At 56.6% G+C, this 16,004-nt stretch overlaps 2 protein-coding genes across 2 annotated transcripts in view; both read left to right on the top strand.

Annotated features, from left to right (window-relative positions):
• Positions 1 to 203, top strand: part of LOC106816854 — a 5,570-nt gene extending 5,367 nt beyond the window's left edge. Inside the window, exon 5 of the mRNA XM_014821494.1 lies at positions 50 to 203. Coding sequence (XP_014676980.1) covers positions 50 to 203 — 154 coding nt within the window. The remainder of the gene's footprint in view (positions 1 to 49) is intronic.
• A 2,890-nt stretch (positions 204 to 3,093) lies between these two features.
• Positions 3,094 to 15,686, top strand: LOC106816853. The gene is made up of 7 exons (XM_014821493.1): positions 3,094 to 3,407; positions 4,206 to 8,502; positions 8,647 to 11,030; positions 11,097 to 12,867; positions 14,058 to 14,150; positions 14,815 to 15,588; positions 15,635 to 15,686. The coding sequence occupies exons 1-7, from the start codon at positions 3,299 to 3,301 to the stop codon at positions 15,684 to 15,686; spliced, it is 9,480 nt and encodes a 3,159-aa protein (XP_014676979.1). The 5' UTR covers positions 3,094 to 3,298.
• The last annotated feature ends 318 nt before the right edge of the window (positions 15,687 to 16,004 follow it).

The raw sequence follows: 16,004 nt of genomic DNA, 5'->3' as shown, positions 1-16,004 counted from the left end.
AGGCCTAAAGCTGCACATACGTTTTAAACAGAGTCCTCTACGCCCACAGGTACCACTGGCCACAACTGCAGAAAGCGCAATTGACAGGCGCAACACACAACTCCAAACCTAAGTCCAAATCAAGTAACTCGGGCGCGCAGACATTCGCCTGGCGTGCTCTAGTACAACAGCCAGAACACAGCACACTCTTCGAAAGCTTCTGATACAGGGCAAACCAACGAGACTACCCACAGAAATAGCTGCCTACTAGTTCAAAGGCCAGAACACAACCACAAGCAAACTCCTACACAACGTTCATACCAACGAGATTACCCACAGACCAATCGCTGCCTGCTAGTTCAAAGCTAGAACACAAACTGGCCAAAGCAGCTTCTAACCCAGTCTAAACCCAGAGGCTACCGCCCCCACCAGCAAATTCCTGCCTACTAGTTCAAAGCCAGAAACAGCAGCAAGCCAAAGCCTCCAACTAAATCACAATCAGAGAGTACCTCCACAGACATCACAGACGGCCTCAGTCTCCACAAACCACCAAAAGCAGAGCAACCCCAAGGCTCCAAAAAAGTCAAAATCAGACAGTACAAGACAGGCATCGCTGTCTTCTATCACCAAGCCAGACGTAAAACCTCTCAAGGGCTCGGCCATAAGCTTCCCAACCAGAGACCCACCCAACAGAAACACCTGTTCTGCTACTGTCAAAGGGCACGGAACAGAGGCCAACCAATAGCTCGACGAAGGTCCAAACCAGCAGAGTACGAAAGCCGTTCTTCACTAGCCAGAACACTCCAGTTCAAAACACAGAAACCAGTCAGCACAAAGCTCCTGTCAAGTCAAAGATCAGAAAGTACCCCCCACAGCACCACAGCCGCCTACTTTTCAGACGGGAATTCAGCAACGCCAATGAACACACGGGGTGCCGAGTCCAACCATTCTGAAAGTACATCACAGCCACCTAGCAGTCCTGGTAGTTTCAAAGCCGCGAAACAAAGCAAGCCAAAGCTCCAACCAAGGTCCAAATCAGAAAATACACCACAGACACAACAGGCTATCTATGTTTCGAAAGCCAGAAAACAGAAGCAAACCAAGCTCTAACCAAAAATCAAGAAATCAGAGAGTAACTCACAAACAAAACACCACAAGCCTGCTACGCTCAAACTGGGAAACAAAGCAAGCCAATGAACCAACCGAATGTCCAAATCTAAAAGTACATCACAGCCACAATCCAGATGTGTCTATGATCAAGCCAGAACAGAGCAATCCCAAAGCTCCAATCAAGTCCAAATCAGAAAGTACCTCAGCAGCACACCACAAGCCTGCATAGTTAAGGCCAGAAACAAGAGCAAGCCAAAGCACTCAAACTATATGCACAATTTCAGACAGCACCATAGCAGACATCATTACCTGCTAGATAAGAAACCAGAAGCAAAGCAAGCCAAAGCCTCCTAACCAGGCCAGTACCAGAGATTTACCCGCACAGTAAAAATCGTCTGGCGGCCTGCTAAGTTAAAGCCCAGGAGAACAAACCAGGCAAAGCTCCATAACAAGTCTAAACAGAGGCTACACACCAGAAACACTTGCCTACACTTAAAGCCAGAAACAGAGCAAGCCAAAACTCAACTACATCACAATCAGAGAGTACCTCACGATACATCACAGCAGACGGCCTAGTTTCAAAACCAGAAACAGAACAACCACAAGCTCCAACAAAGTCAAAATCAGACAGTACTAGACAGGCATCACTGTTCTTCTACTACAAAGCCAGACGTAAAGCCCTCCAAAGCTCGGCATAAGTCCAAACCAGAGACTACCCAACAGAAATCACTGTCTGCTAGCTTCAAAAGGCCAGAAACAGGAGCAAGCAAAGCATGACAAGTCCAAACCAGAGAGTACGGAAATGTTCTCACTACCAAACCACCTCCAGTTCAAAACCAGAAACCGTCAACACAAAGCTCCTGTCAAGTTCAAATCAGGAAAGTACCCACAGCCACCACAGCCTGCTACTTCAAAAACTGGAAACAAGCAAGCCAATGAACCAACCAAGTCAGAATCGACAGTACATCACAGACACCACAGCCTGGTAGTTCGAAGCCAGAAACAAAGCAAGCCAAAGCTCCAACCAAGTCCAAATCAGAAAATACACCACAGACACAACAGCTGTCTAGTTCGAAGCCAGAAAGCAGCAGCAAACCAAAGCTCGAACCAAATCAAGCATCAGAGAGTACCCCACAACACCACAGCCTGCTACTTCAAAACTGGGAACAAAGCAAGGCGCAATGAACCAACCAAGTCCAAATCTAAAAGTACCTCACAGCCACCACAGCCTGCTAGTAAGCCAGAAACAGAGCAAGCCAAGTCTCCAACTAATGCACAATCAGACAGCACCATACAGACATCATTACCTGCTAGTACAAAACCAGAAGCAAAGCAAGCCAAAGCTGCCTAACCAGTCCATTACCAGAGATTACCGCACCATAAATCGCTGCTGCTAGTTCAAAGCCAGAAACAAAACAGGCCAAAGCTCCTAACAAGTCTCTAAACCAGAGGCTACCACACAGAAATCACTGCCTACTAGCTCAAAGCCAGGAAATCAGAGGCAAAGCCAAAACTCCAACTACATCACAATCAGAGAGTACCTCACAGACATCACAGACGGCTAGTTCAAAACCAGAAACAGAACAACCACAAGCTCCAACAAAGTCAAAATCAGACAGTACTAGACAGGCATCACTGTCTTCTACTACAAAGCCAGATGTAAAGCCGTCAAAGCTCGCATAAGTCCAAACCAGAAGACCACCCAACAGAAATCACTGTCTGCCTACTTCAAAGCAGAAACAGAGCAAGCAAAAGCATCGACCAAGTCCAAACCAGAGAGTACGAAATGTCTTTCACTAACCAACACTCCAGTTCAAAACCAGAAACCAGTCAACACAAAGCTCCTGTCAAGTCAAAATCAGAAAGTACCCCACAGCCACCACAGCCTGTCACTTCAAAACTGGAAACAAAGCAAGCCAATGAACCAACCAAGTCCAATCTGACAGTACATCATCAGTACACCACAGCCTGGTAGTTCGAAGCCAGAAACAAAGCAAGCAAAGCTCCAACCAAGTCCAAATCAGAAAATACACCACAGACACAACAGCTGTCTAGTTCGAAGCCAGAAACAGAGCAAACCAAAGCTCGAACCAAATCAAGATCAGAGAGTACCCCACAAACACCACAGCCTGCTACTTCAAAACTGGGAACAAAGCAAGCCAATGAACTAACCAAGTCCAAATCTGAAAGTACATCACAGACACAACAGATGTCTAGATCGAAGCCAGAAACAGAGCAACCCAAAGCTCCAACCAAGTCCAAATCAGAAAGTACCTCACAGCCACCACAGCCTGCTAGTAAGCCAGAAACAGAGCAAGGCAACCCTCCAACTAATGCACAATCAGAGAGTACCATACAGACATCATTACCTGTTAGCACAAAACCAGAAGCAAAGCAAGCCAAAGCTCCTAACAAGTCCATACCAGATATTACCCCACAGAAATCGCTGCCTGCTAGTTCAAAGCCAGAAACAAAACAGGCAAAAGCTCCTAACAAGTCTAAACCAGAGGCTACCCCACAGAAATCACTGCCTACTAGTTCAAAGCCAGATACAGAGCAAGCCAAAGCTCTAACTAAATTACAATCAGAGAGTACCTCACAGGCATCACAGACGGCTAGTTTAAAACGAGAAACAGAACAACCCCAAGCTCCAACAAATTCAAAATCAGACAGTACTATACAGGCATCACTCTCTTCTACTACAAAGCCAGACGTAAAGCCTCCCAAAGCTCGGAATAAGTCCAAACCAGAGACCGCCCAACAGAAATCACTGTCTGCTACTTCAAAGGCAGAAACAGAGCAAGCCAAAGCATCGACCAAGTCCAAACCAGAGAGTACGAAACGTTCTTCACTACCAAACCACTCCAGTTCACAACACAAAGCTCCTGTCAAGTCAAAATCAGAAAGTACCCCACAGTCACCACAGCCTGCTACTTCAAAACTGGTAACAAAGCAAGCCAATGAACCAACCAAGTCCAAATCTGAAAGTACATCACAGACACCACAGCCTGGTAGTGCAAAGCCAGAAACAAAGCAAGCCAAAGCTCCAACCAAGTCCAAAGCAGAAAATACACCACAGACACAACAGCTTGCTAGTAAGCCAGAAACAGAGCAAGCCAAGCATCCAACTAATGCACAATCAGAGAGTACCATACAGACATCATTACTTGTTAGTACAAAACCAGAAGCAAAGCAAGCCAAAGCTCCTAACAAGTCTAAGCCAGAGACTACCCCACAGATATCTCGCCCTTCTACTTCCAAACGCGAAACAGAGCAAGCCGTAGCTTCCACCACGTCCAAGTCAGAGAGTCTCCCACAGAAATCACCGCTTTCTAATTCAAAATCAGAAGCAAACCAACACAAAATTTTAACTGAGGTTTCTTCAGAGTTTCCCCCCCAGTCATCACCACCTGCATGTTCAAAACGTGGAACAAACTTATCTGAGCCGGTCACCACATCGACCATGGCTGCAAGTCACGGTGGATGCGACAGTACACTGCAGACATCACTATTTGTCAGTGCAAAGCCAGAAGGAGAGGGACTCGAGGCTGAATGTCAATCGGACCCAGACAGTTCCCAACCACCAGCCAATTTAAAGTCAGAAATAAAAGAGACTAGAATTCAGAGTACCCCCGATAGTGTCCCACAAACGTCTCTACCGGCCAGTGAAAATGCAGAAGACATGCGGACCAAGGGTCTGTCTAAGTGTACTTTAGACAGTACGCCAATGACCATCACAGCAAGACAAGATCGACAAAATATGCTACCAAGAAGCATGAGTGATAGTAGTTCTAGCTTCGTCAGTCGAGTTCCGGTGATCGTCACAGCGAGAGTAGATCGGCAAAATACGGTGTCAAGAACTGTACGTAGTTCTAGCCTGATCAGTCTGACCTCGGTCTGCGGTGACGAAGACTTGTCGGCAGACGATGCAGCAGACGATGGAGGACACCACCGTCCGCAGTCGCCGTGTTACTCTCCCTCGTCCGCCGTCGGACCGACCGCAGAGATCCACGTCTCCGCGACAAGTCTCATCCAGCCGAAATCTCCTTCGGAACGCTACCACGGCGCCGCCACCGCCGCGGTGGTGCCCCCCGTGGAGGACGTCGCGTCGTTTTCTGGTCTTGACCGCTTGTCCTGTCCGGCGGCCGGCGTCTGTGATCTGCGGCCGGAGTACACGTACATACAGTGGTACCTGGACGTTGTCGCACGTGAACCGGAGGCAGGCTGCAACACAACCTCGAACGCGACCTCGAACGCAACCTCGAACGCGACCTCAGTGACGACCTTCAAGGCGATGTTGAATGCGGAGCGGCGGGAGAGAGACACTGCCGGAGGGTCGGCGGACGTTTCCAACGGCGACGCGTCCCGTTGCCGCGACAACGCCCTGGTGCCTCCGACGACGAACTCGCTTCTCAAGGCGATGCTGGGTCAGGACGATCTGTCGTCCGATGCGAAAGCGCCGGGAACGTGCGCGGCGACCGGGACGCGTTCGGACGAGGAATCCCGGATCCCGGACGCATTCCGAACGCCGACGACGAACTCTCCCCTCGCTGTGGCGAACGATTCCCAGACGGGATCGATCCGAGGGAGCGATCATCCCGGGAGCAGGATGGCGGGCGGCGACGGCAGCAGCAACGGCAGCGGACCTTTAGCGGTGGACTGGCGTACGTACTGGACTACGTACGGCGAGTACACAGCGCGCCACGCGTCGTCCGACGGCAACGCCGCGGGCAAGCGTCGCCGCGGCGACTCGTCGCCCGATCACCGCCCCGCTGCGAAGAGGCTGCGAGGCGAAGCTCTCTATCGACGATACGCCAGAGAGAACCGCGAGAGAAGCTTATCGACATCTTCCGAGGAGAGAGAGAAGGAAGCCAGGGACGTGGAAAGGAGCGATGGCAAGCACGGCGATCACCAGCTTACGATGGATGGAAAAGATAGTCGGTCTAGAGGTGCGGAGATGATATCGAGTGGACGTCAAAATTCGGACGCGAGAGATGATTGCAGGAGATGCCACGAAAGGAGAGACCGCGTGTCTGGATGTGTTGACGCGAGCGACAAATCCGCTGTTGACTGTGGACTGAGAGACGATATGCCGGCGGGTCGAGATGCGAACGACCGCGAAGTGAGAAATAACGTGGCCAAAGATGGTAAAGATGACGATCAGTGTAATGATCATTATAACATAACGAAGAAACCGAAACGACGCGTTGACAAAAAAATAATCGCCAGAGACGAGCGACCGTACGAAGCAAACGCCGGCTACCGCTGCGCCCTCTGTCGCTACGCGACATCGCGTCACGTGTCGCTCGTGCGTCACGCGTACATCGTCCACGGTGACGCCGATGCGCCCTCGCAGCTGCCATCGACCGCGGCGACGACGACGACGACGACTCGGGGCGCGGCGCAGTGGCGCTGCCGCTACTGCGTGGCGGCGTACTCGAGCGTGGACCGGCTGCGCTGGCACGTGCGCTCGCACACGGGCGAGTACATCTTCTCCTGCTCGCTGTGCCGCTTCCCCGCGAACCGGAGCGCGGAGGTCGTTGAACACTGCATGGACCGGCACCCGGGGCGGCGCGACGCGGCGGCGGTGGAGCGCGGCGGCGGAGGCGAGGCGGCGGGACGCCTGGACACGATGTACGAGTGCACGGCGTGCGGGGTCGTCAAGGTGGATGCGGCGGGCGCGGAGCAGCATGTGCGGCTTTGCCGCGGCAACGCGCCCGGAAAGGTGCCGAAGCTGAGAGAGGTGCCGCTGTCGGACGGGAAAGTTGCCGCTCCCCTTCCTCTGATCCCCGCGGGACAAGCTGGCGGAGAGACTAAGGTTTCGGAAGAGGCTTGCGAGAGGGAGGCTTGCAATACTATCGAGAGGGAGGCTTGCGTTGAGAAGGAAGCTTGCATCGAAAAGGAAGCTTGCATCACAAAGCAAGCTTGCATTGAGAAGTCTGAGGTCAGCGACGTCGCGACAGCGACAAGCGAACATCTCTATGACACGACCTCGCTCCACAAAGATGTGCACAGCGACGCATCGGTCGACGTGCCCACAACAAGCGAACATCTCTATGAGACTACCTTGCTCCACAAAGATACATGCAGCTACACATCAGTCGACGCACCCACAACAACAAGCGAACGTCTCTACGACACAACCACGCTCCACAAAGACGCAAGCGGCGACGCATCGGTCGACGCGCCCACAAGGACAAGCGAACGTCTCTCCGACGCGACCACGTTGCACAAAGACGCATGCAGCGACGCATCGGTCGACGCGCCCACAACAAGCGAACATCTCTGTGACACGCCCTCGCTCCACCAAGACGCATCAGTCGACGTGCCCACAACAAGCGAACGTCTCTGTGACACTACCTCACTACACAAAGACGCACCACTCGACGCGCCCACAACAAGCGAACGTCTCTGTGACACTACCTCACTACACAAAGACGCATCACTCGACGTGCCCACAACAAGCAAACGTCTCTGTGACACTACCTCACTACACAAAGACGCACCACTCGACGTGCCCACAACAAGCGAACTTCTCTGTGATACGACCTTGCTCCAAAAAGATGCATGCAGCGACGCATCAGGCGACGCATCCACAACAACAAGCGAACGTCTCCGCGACACCACCGAACACGTTGTCGTGGAAGAAGAAGTTGGCATCGAGAACGAAATCAGCGGAGGAGCGATGAACGAACCCACGCCCGGGCGGGAGGCCACGGCCGAGACGCCGGCCGAGACGCGGCACGGCGAGACGCCGCCTCTGCAGTCCCCGACGACGACGACGACGACGACGGACGTTGCCGTGGCGACCGCTTCCTTGCCTCGCCGCAGCCGCTTCCCGTGCGTGTCCTGCAAGAATTACGTCGCTGAGGGGGAGTCGAACTTCCACAACCACCTGCTGTGTCGCCACGGCTCCGACGCCCTGTTCGCTTGTTACTGGTGCAGCCTCAGCTTCACCCCCGTCTCCACCCTCCTCGAGCACATCGCCGCCATGCACCCCCCCGCGCCCCCTGGTGGCTCAGACGACGAAACGTCACGCGCAGACCTGGTTGACATGGTCTTGGATGCGCTGACAGAGAGCGCCGCCGGCGGCAGCATGAACGCGACGATCTCGAGCAGTCGCGGAGGAGGGGAAGAGAGGCGGATGGAATTGGCGGAGCGGGCGCTCGCATGGATGAGCGCGACGGGATTATGCCGGATTCTGCCCTCCTGCGAACAGCCGTTCTTCCGCTGTGTCGTCGCCAACTGCGCCGCTTTCCCGGGCGGAAGGTCTGAGCTTGACTTCGTGCTGCATATAGAGGGCGCTCACGCGGCGGCGCAGGGGGCGCTGCCGTGCCCCTACTGCTTCGAGTTGCACGCGACTGCGACCTCTCTCGCCGAGCACATGGTTGACGCGCATGCGCCGCTGGCAGCGTGCGAGTGCGCGGCGTGCAGCGGCGGCGCCCCTCAGTGGCGGCACCCGGCGGACCCGCGCGACGACGTGCGAACGTGGATCGTCGTGGGGCGCCGCCTGGGGGATGTGCGGGCGTGTGCGGCGCTACTCTTCTGCTGCGGCAGGGAGTACACGCGCGTCGCTGATTATGCCACGCACGCCTGCGAGCGCCACCTCGGGAGTAAAATTGCCTGCGGCTGCCGCCTCCCCATCGACACGTCGGCGGACGTGGTGCGGCGCCACCTGGCGACGTGCGGCGAGATCGACGCGTGGCAGTGCGTGTACTGCGCGCGCGGTCGGCCGTCGCCGGGCGAGATGGCGGCGCACGTGCGGAGCGCGCACACGCTCGCGCCGCTCCTCATGTACGAGCGTGCGGCGGTGCCGCCCTCTGGCGGCGACAATGACGCTGTGTGGCAGAAGTGTTCGTTCTTGCGGCGCGGGGATGGCGGCGGGATAGATAATTTGACGACGTGGGCGAAGCTGCAGATGATCGGCGCCGCCGCAGCTGTCGTGCTGACGAGCCCCGAGTGCACGGTGTGGGTGGCGCCCCCTCGCGACGGTGTCGTCCCTGCAAACTGGCCGCTGCGTGGCGTCGCGGCGGCGGCAGCGGCCCGCGCGATTCCCGCGAGTCAACGTGCTAATGTGGCGCCCTCTCATGCCGCTAACGCGCACCGTTATCCTGCAGTGGCGCCATCTTATGGTACAAATGCACCCGATTGTCGTGAGGTGGCGCTACCTTATGGTACAAATGCACTTGATTATGGTGCGGTGGCGCCACCTTATGGTACAAACACACCAGCTTATGCTGCAAACACACTCGATGAATGGTACAATATGAACGTCGCGCCCTATGATACAAACACACTTTCCCACACTACAAATACAGCTGTCTACAATACAAACACACCGTCCTACGTTACAAAAACACTCTCCCATGCTGTAAACACAGCCACCAATGCTCTAAACACGTACTCCGATGGTACAAACACATCCTGGTACAATACAATGATACCACCATCTGCTACGAACAGACTTTCCCATGCCGCAAACCCAGTTGCTAATGCTCCAAACGCTCACTACAATTCTACAAACACATCCTGGTACAATGCAATAGAATCCACCGCGTGGCCGTCTCGCCCCGCCGCCAGCGCCCCCTACTACACCGCCGCTGCCACCTATGCCGCTGCCACCTCTGCTGCTGCCACCCATGCTACTGTGGCGCCTTCCAACTACTGGTCGAATTTTACCAACACTCCGGCATCGCAAGCTAGGACGACGGCAAACCATGCTAGGCCCACGGCGAACAATGATAGGCCCACGGCAAACAATGATAGGACGACGGCGAACCAGGATAGGACGACGGCGAACCAGGATAGGGCCAAGGCTACCAACAACCGGGGTGGGCGGCCGCACTTGCAGCATGGAACAGCGGTGGCAGTCACAGGGTGCGAGCGTGAGGCTTGCCCAAATCCTGCCCGCTCCACCGCACCGTGGAACGCCCCACCCAAATCCTGCCGCTCCCACCCCCTTGGGCCGCCCCCACCCAGATCCTGCCTGCTCCCACCACCGGGGACCGCCCCCACCCAACTACTGCCTGCTCCCGCCCCCCGGCCTTCCTCCCGCGTGGCAGCGGATGCACGCTCCCACCCTCGCGCGGTGGCGCCACCTACCTGGCCGACAGCACAGATCAGCGACATTGGAAGTAAAGTCGCCGACAACGACGAGATGCGGCGGCGCCGTGCCTCCTCTCCTGCGGCGGAGACGACGACGGGTGTCGTCACGGCAACGGCGTCACCGTCGGCTACGTGCGACGCGTCAGTGTCGATTGTCGACGTGTTCTCGACGACGATGCCGGCCGAGGTCGCGGGGTCACCGGAGATAGCAGATGACGAGGTCATCTGGTTGCCGAAAATTGTTGACATCACGGGGTCACCAGAGGTCACGGGGTCGCCCGAGATTGTCGCTGACGTGACATCGTTTCGCGCGGCTCCGGAGCGCGATCTCGCAATATCACAGATAAAGACAGAGAGTGCTGACATGACGGCGCCGGCAGCAGCAGCAGCAGCAGCAGCAGCAGCAGCTCCGAATCCTGACCCCGCGACATCGCAGGCAGCCGCCGATTACGATGCCACGATGACAGAGAGGAGAGGAGGTCGTGACCCTATGACGTCATTGATAGCTGCAGGTCGCGACCCTATGACATCATCGATAGCTGCAAGTCGCGACCCTATGACGTCATCGATAGCTGCAGGTTGCGACCCTATGATGTCATCGATAGCTGCATGTCGCGACCCTATGACGTCATCGATAGCTGCAGGTCGTGACCCCATGACGTCATCGACAGATGCAGGTCGCAAGCCCGTGATGTCAGCGACAGATGCAGGTCGCGACCCTATGACGTCATTGATAGCTGCAGGCCGCGACCCCATGATGTCATCGACAGACGCAGGTCGCGACCCCATGACGTCATCGACAGGTACAGGTCGCGACCCCATGACGTCATTGACAGGTGCAGGTCGTGACCCCATGATGACATCAACAGGTGCAGGTTGCGACCCCGTGATGTCATTGACAGCTGCAGGTCCCGACCCCATGACGTCATCGACAGGTGCAGGTCGCGAGCCAATGGTGTCATCGACAGATGCAGGTCGCGACCCCATGACGTCATCGACAGGTGCAGGTCGCGACCCCATGACGTCATCGACAGGAGCATTGCCAGCGGACAGCGTTGCCATTAAGCAGGAAAAATGCGACGAGGAGGAGGTGGTGGAGAAGAACGAGGAGGCCAAGAAAGAGAAGAAGAAGAAGGATGAGGAGGAGGGGGAGTCTGCTAAGCAGAGCCACGGTGTGACGAGCGGCGGCCAGTCGCTGCCGCCAGGGGGCGCCACGTCGCTGCACGAGGAGCTGCGGGATCTTCAGCGGCGATTCGGCGTCAGCGTCGTCGCCGTCTGCCGCGACGGTCAGGTGATCAGCGCGTCGCCGCAAAACACGCCGGCGCCACCTGGTGATGCATCGGCGCCACCTGGTGGAACGTCGCATGCAGCAGCACCCTCTGGTAGCGTGACAGCGGCCGTCGAATCCACAGCGCCACCTATGAATGCGACGGCAAAGGAGATCGCTGACGTGGTGGCGCCATCTGCCTCTGGGGCAGGAAGCGCTACTGCAGCGGCGCCGTCTGGCGCCACCACGGCGCCACCTGGCGGGGCGATGGACGACGACGCAGACGATCCGCTGCTGATGCTCATAAAGAGGGAGCTAGCGAGCCCGCAGCCTCCTGCCATCGCCGCGACAACCGCGCACGAGCATCCCGTTGCCGCGGCGACAGAGGCGGCCGCGGACGTTGCTCGCGCTCCGGTGCATCCCTCCGACGGACTGTCCCCGCGGGCGCCACCTGGTGACGTGCTGCTGCCGCCGCCGCGTGGTCGCATCGTGCCCGGAGCGGGCGATGGGAAAAATCGCAACTCGCTCGACGGGAACATTTCGAAAAGTCTTGCCTCGCCTAACAGCAAGAATTGTGCCTCGACCAACGGGGAAAATCCGAAGAATTGTTCCTCAACCAACGGGGAAAATCAGAAGAATTGTTCCTCGACCAACGGAGAACATCAGAAGAATTGTGCCTCGACCAACGGGAAAAATCCGAAGAATTGTGCTTCGACCAACAGGAAAAATGCGACGGAGAAGAAGAAGAAAGGAAAACTTGTTGTGAAACTGAAGATGGCCAAGCCGGCGCCTAAGGCGCAGACTGTCACGCTAGAGGGAGTGGCTCGTACCCGACCACTAGATGGCGCTACATGGACCGAGCCACTAGAGGGCACCACATGTTCCGACCTACTAGAGGGTGCCACACAGACTGACCCACAAGGGGGCGCCGCGCGGACCGACCCAGAAGGGGGTTCTGCAGGGACCGACCCACAACGGGGCGCCGCACGGACTGACCCACAAGGGGGCGCCGCAAGGACCGACCCACAAGGAGGCGCCGCACGGACCGACCCGCAAGGGGGCGCCGCATGGACCGACCCACAAGGGGGCGCCGCACGGACCGACCCACAAGGGGGCGCGGAGTCGACACACCCACAAGAGGGCGCTGCACAGACGAGTACACCAAAGGGCGCTGCACAGACCAGCCCACAAGAGGGCGCCGCGCAGACGAGCGCACCAGAGGGCGCCACGCGACAGGGCGCCGCGCAGATAAGCGCACCAGAGGGCGCCGCGGTGCGATACGCGTACGTAGAGCGGCCGTCATACCGCTGTCTCGTCGACGGCTGCAAGTACGTGACGGACGATGGAGACGTGTTCATAATACACGTGTGCATGCTGCACTGCCGCGCCACAAGCTTCAGCTGCGCGTAAGTATGTGTGCGTGCGTGCGTACGTGCGTGTGTGCGTGCGTGTGTGTGTGTGCGTGTGCGTGTGTGAGTATGTATTGTGCGTGTGTGCGTGCGTGTGCGTGTGCGTGTGCGTGTGCGTGTGCGTGTGCGTGCGCGTGCGTGTGTGTGTACGTATTGTGTGTATGTGTGTGCGTGCGTGCGTACGCGTGCGAGTGTGTGTGTGCGTGCGTGCGCGCGTGCGTGTGTGGTGTGTGCGTGCTCATGTTTGTGTGTGCATTTGCATTGGTGTGGGTGCGTTATTGCATGTGTGCGCGCGCGTGCGTGTGTTGTGTGTGCGTGCGTGTGTGTGTATGTATATTGTCGGGTTTATGTGTGTTGTTGTTTTTATTGTTGTTGTGGTTTCTGCTGCTGTTGCTGCTGTTGTTACTGTTATTGTTGTTGATGTTGTTGATAGGGTTGTATTTGCTGTTCTTTTTGTTTTTATTACCTCCGCCAGGGGCTTGGCGGAGGTTATGTTTTCACCGGCGTGTCTTTGAGTGTTGGTTTGTGTGTTTGTGTGTTACCATGCACGTTTCAGTTCTCTTCCGATAGGTGCGCTGGCTGTAGACTTACAAACACGCAACCACAGGCTAAGGGGCAACCACAGTCCTCCCTCACCTGCACGCTCGCACTAATCCGGATCCAATTAATTATTTAATTAATTAATTAATTAATTAATTTTTTCACTTAATTAATAAATTAATTAATAAGAAATTTTACATTAAGAGAATTTAGCTGCCTTGGCGGAGGTCTGTGCTCTCCGAGTGCTCTAGTTGTTGATGTTGTCAAGGTTGTTTTTGTTGTTGTTTTTGTTGTTGTTGTTGTTGTAACAGATTAATTATTGTGTGTGTGTGTGTGCGTGTGTGCGTGTGCGTGTGCGTGTGCGTGTGCGTGTGCGGGTGCGTGTGCGTGTGCGTGTGCGTGTGCATGCGCGTGCGCGTGCGCGTTTGTGTGTGGGGGAGGTGTGTGTGTGTGTGTGTGTGTGTGTGTGCGTGCGTGCGTGCGTGCGTGCGTGCGTGCGTGCGTGCGCGCGCGTTGTTGTTGTTGTCAGGGTTGTTTTTGTTGTTGCTGCTGCCGCCGATGCTTTTGTTGTTGTTGTTGTTGTTGTTGTTGTTGTCCTTGTTGTCGGGGTTCTGTTTACATCACCCTTCCCCATCTTTTTTCCGCAGTCATTGTTCCGAGAAGACGACGAGTCACGTTTGCCCTCGCCGTCATCACATGAAACTCCATGGCAGCACTTTGCTATCGTGCTCCTACTGCAGGTAAGAGGAAGGGGGAGGAAGGCTGGCAGGGGAGGGGAAAGCCTGGCAGGAGAGAGAGGGGAGGTGAGAGGAACGGAGGGTGGGGTGTGTGGGGGGAGGTGGGGGAAAGTATAATGAGGCGTGTGAGGGCAGAGCGAGGGAGGATGGCAGGAGAGGGAGGGTGTCAGAGGGGAGGGCAGGGGAGGGGAGGGTGTTGGAGGGAAAAGGACGGTTGTGTGTGTACGGGCAGGGTGAGGGAGGCTCGCAAGGGAGGCGAGGTAAGACGAAAGTGGAGAGTATGGACGAAGTAAGGGGAAGGAAGGGTGGGGTGTAGGGAAAAAGTAAGGGGAAATAAGGGTGGGGTGTATGGGAAAAGTAAGGGGAAAGAAGGGTGGGGTGTATGGAAAAAGTAAGGGGAAGTGAGAGCGGGGTGTCGGGGAAGGTAAGATGTTAGGAGGGCAACAGGTAATGAGAGAAGGATCAGCGATTTGGAAAAGGTTGTTGACATGAGGTCAAAAATCTGATATGAAGAATGGAGGAAAGATGCAAAACAGAGGGTAGGGTGTTACGGGATTGGGCGAACTAATGGAAAGGGAGCAGCAGGAAAGAGAGCGAAAGTAAGTGACAGGAGGAAAGGGGAATCCGAAAGAAGCTCGCTAAAATTCTGTACGTGCTCTTGTTTCAGTCGCTGCGAGGCGTCGCCAGCGAGCATGGCCGCCCACCAGGAAGCAGCTCATCCGGGCCGGGACCCAGCGTCCGTCACCGTCCGGAATCTCCTCCCGTCGAATCTGGAGATGCCGTGTCTGCATCCCGAGGATCCATTCCCTGGTGATCCACCCAGAGAGGATCTATCCCTGGCAGAGGTTGGTCCGTCGCAGCATGCTGAGCCTTCTCCCGGGGAAGGATCCCAGCGGGAGTTTGTCCTTCTACGGGGTACCTCCCAGCCCGAGGACGGTTCCCGGAAGAAGAATAGTTCCTGGAATAATGGTTCCCGGAAGAAGGATCATTCCTGGAATGACGGTTCCCGGAAGAAGGGTAGTTCCAGGAAGGACGGTTCCCCGAAGAATCGTTCCCGGAATGACGATTTCCTAAACAAGGACCATTCCCGGAACGACGGCTCTCCGAAGAAGTATAGTTCCGGGAAGGAACGCGGCGACACCCAGGAGGAGGGGGTTGACCCCGGGAGAGAAGGGAATGATTCCATGGAGAGGTACCGCTCGCTCGAGGAGAAGATCGACCACCTCGCCACCCAGCAGGTGGCGCCGCTGTACTACTGCGCGCGCTGCGACTGCTGCATCCCTCACGAGTCAGCCGCGCGCCTCCACGTGATGCGTCACCATGACTACCGGCCCGCCGGGTGCGCGAGCTGCAGCTACCGCGGCGACACCGCGGCGCGCGTCGTCAGGCACACCGCTACGCAGCACCCTGGCACGTCGTCGCCCGTCGTCGTCGTCGACGCGTCCTCGCCCGCCGCCGTCGCCGCCGTCGCCGCCGACCTGAGCGAGGCGGGCGCCCTCTGGCGGCGGCTGGACGTCGCGCGGCGGCGCGCGCTGCTGAGGGATGTCGCCGGGAGGTCGCCGAGCGTGTACGCGAAGCTCGCGAGGCGGCACGGCCACCGGGGGGCGCCGGCGGGCTGCGCGGCGACGGGAGAGAGCGGAGCCGGCGGCAGCGGCCAAGGTCGTTCGGTCACGATCAAGGTCGAGAGCGATCTGGATTCTTCCGGACGCGCGCGGTCGCCGGGGAAGAGGAAGATGGTTTTCCCGTTCAGCGTCGGAGCAGCCGGGAAGACGGCGCACGGGTCCCTCTCCGTTTCGCCGCGCAAGAGGAACACGGGGGAAGCCTCCGGGGCAGCAGCGGGGAAGAAGAAGCGTCACC

This window comes from Priapulus caudatus, unplaced genomic scaffold (genome assembly GCF_000485595.1).
Source record: "Priapulus caudatus unplaced genomic scaffold, Priapulus_caudatus-5.0.1 Scaffold1508, whole genome shotgun sequence".
Lineage (NCBI taxonomy): Eukaryota > Metazoa > Priapulida > Priapulimorpha > Priapulimorphida > Priapulidae > Priapulus > Priapulus caudatus.
Note: the sequence above shows the minus strand (reverse complement) of the source record. Positions and strands in the feature narration are given on the sequence as shown.

Bases quoted from the DNA above. Each gene is read 5' to 3' on its own strand.
- LOC106816853 (XM_014821493.1), top strand. From the start codon at position 3,299: ATGTCTAGATCGAAGCCAGAAACAGAGCAACCCAAAGCTCCAACCAAG. The intron at 8,503-8,646 runs GTGCGAGTGCGC...CTGCTGCGGCAG, and splicing joins GCGCATGCGCCGCTGGCAGC to GGAGTACACGCGCGTCGCTG. The intron at 11,031-11,096 runs GTGCAGGTCGTG...TGTCATTGACAG, and splicing joins CCCCATGACGTCATTGACAG to CTGCAGGTCCCGACCCCATG.